Source organism: Excalfactoria chinensis, chromosome 2, assembly GCF_039878825.1.
Source record: "Excalfactoria chinensis isolate bCotChi1 chromosome 2, bCotChi1.hap2, whole genome shotgun sequence".
Classification (NCBI taxonomy): Eukaryota; Metazoa; Chordata; class Aves; order Galliformes; family Phasianidae; genus Excalfactoria; species Excalfactoria chinensis.
In genome coordinates, this window is record NC_092826.1 from 70,692,919 (window position 1) to 70,697,478 (window position 4,560).

Genomic DNA, 4,560 nt, shown 5'->3' on the forward strand with positions numbered 1-4,560 from the left:
TTTTTTTATGGAGACAGATCTATCAATGAGAGGGAAGATAGGATATTATTAAAATAGCACTTTTTGATTAGAAGTATTTTGTGGTCTTTATAAGTACTGTATCTGAAAAATAATTTTTTTTATTTTTACTTCTCTATTAGTAAAAGTTTTTACTAGACGGAAGCGTGATTGAATTCTTCTTGAGGGCTGTTTTTATTTTATCAGAATTTAATTACTGTAGTCAAATGTGCAAGGCTGGCTATGATTAAAAGTCAGACTTATGAGAACTTTTTTCTAGTCCAGTTTATGGACACTACCAAAGGTAATTGCTTTGTCTAGAAAATTGCAACTCTCAGTTACAGTTCTACCATGAACAGAGTTGGAGCTGGTACCCAGCTCTGCCTAGACTGGGTCATTGGAAGAAAGGTGCTGGAAAGATGATAACGCTGTACTTCCAGCCCCTAATGCTGCCCACCTCAGGAAAGGCAGAGAAGAAGAAAACTAAAAAATGTGTATGGAATCTCCAAATTTTATTTAATGGCCTCTGTAGACTAGAGCCAGCATGTTGAGCCACAACATGGATCGTTTCTTCAGTCAGTTGCTGGGGAATACCTTGGTTGATGACCCTGGTGCTCTTTGTCTGATGTATCCCTGGGTGCAGTTCCCAGCTCCTGTAACTGGTACATGGCTTCTCCCACAGCATCTCTGGGGTCAGCTCTGGGAATCTGGGGCCTGAGACTGTAATGGGGAGCGACTTCGGGCCCGGGCACACCCTCCCTGTCTGGACCTGTGACTGACAGCTTCTGGAGAATCCCTTGAGGATCCTGATGCCCCCTGGCTGGCAGATATCAAGGTCCATCTCTCAGCAGCACTCCCCAGGGCTGCAGCATGGCTGTTCCCATGATGTCCTTGGAGCTGGTTATAGATGTCTTCATCCTGATGTAAATGTGAGTGGATTCTTTGTTCTGTCCTGGTCTGGCTTTTCTGGCTGCTGCTCTCAGACACCCTGGAACTGGGAGCTGACTCCAGTGCTGCCCAGCTGGCAGTACTGCTCTGAGGTGCTGCAGAGGCATATGATGGCCCCAGTCCCTGCTGGCTGGCATTGTTGGGGTCACTGAGATCCAAGTTGTCACTGGAAGCTGTAAAGGGATGCAGGAAGATCAGTCAGAAGGACAGGACCTTCAACTCTGCGTTAGAGAGGCTCTCATCTCTCCTTAGTGAGAGACATTTTGGCAAGGCTGACTTGATGACCAGCTGCAAAGCCTTTCCTAGCCCCAGCCCAGTGGCATGTGGCTGTCTGTCTCTTACCAGTGCCCACACTGGCACAGGTGTTACACTCCCAGGTGTCTGTGCTGTCACTCAAGTAGGAGCAGTGCCTGTGGGTACCTTCTGCAGCACAGGAACTGCACAGGAGTAGCTGCCAGGGCCTGAGTAGACAAACGTGTTTGTGAGGACAAATTGAGCCAAGCTAGGGAGTGCCTGACACATCTCTGGTGCTTAGTCTTTGCTTCTCCAACCCGTGATGAGGCTGAGATCCCAGGCACAGCCCCAGAGGTCTGTGAGAAAACTCACCCCTCTCCTTCTGCCTGCTCCCTGCCTCCTTGGTAAAGGCACTCACTGGCATCACAGTGCCTGTGCCTGTCTCCCAGCAATGCGTAGGCATCGTTGTCCTCCCACGCTGGTCTTCTGTCAGTGAAGGGAGGGAATATGGTAAGTCCCCACTGCTCCTGCTGATCCAAGGCATCCCTGTTTTTCCACCCTGACTCCATTTCCAGCTTGCCTGGAAATTGTCTTCTCCATGAAGATGAGGCCAACATTCACAAGCATCAAAAGACTAGGCCTGCTGGGGCAGTCCCTGAGCACAGTTCTTGTGCCTTCATGTCTCAAGAGTCAGCAGGACACCAACCTGTCTGGGATTTGGATTCCCATGATGAACATTTCTGATTTAAACTTGTCCTTGTCTCTGCAGAGGGGGCACCGGAAGCAGTTGATACCTGCTCGTGTCGCCTGTCCCTGCAGCAGAAATATATGCAGCATGAGTGTGAGCAGAGCATGGTGGTGCTGAGTGCTGTCACACCTGCAGGGTGAGAGGAGGGCTCCTACCTGAATGCAGGCTCGGTGGAACCATGCATGTTTGCAGGCTGGGCACACCAGGGTGCTGTAGGACTTTTTGTCTCCCACAGGATCCATGCAGATGATGCAAATGGTGTCTTGCTCTGGAGCTGCTTCCACTGCCTGCTGAGGGCTGTGCTCTTGGCAGAAAGAACTAGGAAAAAATTGGAAGGATGGACAAGATGAGCTGCGAGGATGGCAGAGGAATGGGAAGGAGCCCCAGGCCTTGGCTGTGGCAGGCTGTTGGGAGGTATCATGGCAGGTTCCTCACTTCCTCAGCTGGTGCTGACAGCAGGGGGTTGGAGGCTAACAGGCTAAGCCTCATAGCCCTTACCTGTACTTTCCAAAGTGCTGACTGACACATTTGCCCTCGACGGTGCAGGGGAGATGGAAGCTGCGTTCACAGCCTGTTTCTGCACAGGTGATGGAAGCCCCTCTCTTGCCACAAATGAAACAGTGCTGGAAAGAACACAGTAGTCCCATCAGCTGTGGGCTGGCCCCACACCTCTGGGCAGGGGACAGGATGTGGGTACAGTTGGGTCACTCTGCATAGCCATCTTGTTGGCAAGACTCTTCTGCCAGAACAGGATTTTCTCCTGGAGCTGGTTGGAAAGGTATGTTCCTTTCTTGGGAGAAGGCTAAACTCACCAAACTTCTCCTGGCACAAACCTCCTTGCTACAGTCGGGACCTCACCTTCTGTTCTGCCTGCTGGATTGTGTGTTTGATGTCTTCAGGGCGCAGCACTACAATGCTATTCGATATTCTTGCTTTTTGAAGAAGGCTTCTGGAGAACATCTGTACAAGAGAAAAGAATAAGATCTTGTTTGGACAGAAAGGAAGGAACCATTGCTTAGAGGAAGGTAAAAATGCCCAAGGGGAACTCACCGCACAGAATGCATGGACACAGATACCGAAGTCCACATGTTTGGGCCCACAGATGCTTGGGTCGACATCTATCTGCCCACACAGCATGCATGCTGGAGAGAAGAGAACAAATGCAGTGAGCAGCTGGCAGGGCCATGTATCCCCAAGGGCTGTGCTCAGGTGCCTGCTCTGTGCCTGCCCTGCTAGCTGAGGAGCAGTGTGGAAGGCTGTGGAGGGGAAGGGGACACTGCAGATGCAGTGGTCCGAGCAGGCAGCCACAGACCAGTTGTAGCCAAGGAACTCTGGAGCCCTGCTTGACAGCAGCTGGGGAACCCCTGCATAACTCTCCTTTCAGTCACAAGCACTCCACCTTCACCCGTATGCCTGGTGGGAGGGGCTGCACATAGGGATACTTTGCTCTCACCCAGCTCCCCTGATTCTGGGGCCTTTTGCATCCTTGAGGACATGGTGCACGTTGACAGTGAGCACTTGCAAAGCTCCTGCCCTGACAGCTCTGGGCTTTCTCCTCTGCACACTCGTCTGCCAACCCTGAGGGAGAGACAGGTTGAGGGTGAGTTTGCAGCTTAGGGCCCCTCAGCAGCTATGTGCAGCCCACTCCTCTCTGTCCTTCCCGCACCTCACCAGGTCGCACTGTTGCTGCCTGAGCCTGGCAGCCTTTGCTCTGCTCCGAGCCCTGCATGTCATAGTGGGACCACTCCCTGCCACCCACTCTGACACAGCCACAACCTCACCATGGTGAGGGCCTTTGGTACCAAAGCAGGAGGATGATGATTCTTGCAGCCAGTGCACAGTGAGGTGCCGGGGGCTGGCCATGCTGCAGAAGGATGGCCTCCCTCCACCTGCTGGTGGCCCCTTGGCCAGGGCTAAATCCCTGGAGCCAACCTTGGGCATCCCTGCCCTTTCACCCCGATTCTGTTTCCAGCTTCTCTGTGAAGATGAGACCAACACTCACAGGTAGTGAAGGGCCAGGCTTGCCAGAGCAGACCCCGAGCAAGCACAGCTCTTGCAGGCTCAACATCTTGTGAACAAGCTGTTCAATACCAACTGGAGTGGGGTTTTCCTCCTCACAGTGAGCATTTCTCAACAAAATTGCTTCTTGTTTCTGCAGAGGGCCACTGGAAGCAGAGATGCCACTGTTCAGGGGCTGTTCCTGTAGCAGAAACACACGCAATGGGAGCATGAGTGGACCCTGGAGCTAATGTGTGCTATCTGCAGGATAAGAGGAGGGTTCCATCTGGATACAGCCCCACCAGAACCAGGTATGTGTGCTCTGCTGAAGGAACTGGGTACTCTCTTTTTTTCTTCTTCTCTTTTCAAAAATATTTTCATGTAAATTACAAAAAAGAAGAAAAAGTTTGGTTGCTTATATAAATTAACTAAGTATGTGCTTTATATGTGTTTCAAGACAATTCTTCAGTCAAAGTAGCCCAGACAAGCCAAAGAGTTGGACATTCAAGTCTATGCATAAATTACTCGTAGTTCAGCAAGTTTAGAATCTGAAACCACTATGGGCTAATGGATGCGCAATATTTTTAGCATGATAATCTACTCAAGGCTTGATTTCTCTGTTTTAGGTGCATCTT

The 4,560-nt window shown here is 50.9% G+C and overlaps 1 protein-coding gene across 1 annotated transcript; it reads right to left on the reverse strand.

Moving 5' to 3' along the window:
* Nucleotides 1-573: 573 nt before the first annotated feature.
* On the reverse strand, nucleotides 574-3,868 carry LOC140247890 (uncharacterized). The gene is given in 9 exon segments (XM_072328093.1): nucleotides 574-1,118; nucleotides 1,288-1,406; nucleotides 1,552-1,665; nucleotides 1,886-2,245; nucleotides 2,426-2,550; nucleotides 2,786-2,887; nucleotides 2,978-3,069; nucleotides 3,381-3,505; nucleotides 3,594-3,868. Coding segments are annotated over 9 exon segments (1,857 nt in total).
* Between the last annotated feature and the right edge of the window lie 692 nt (nucleotides 3,869-4,560).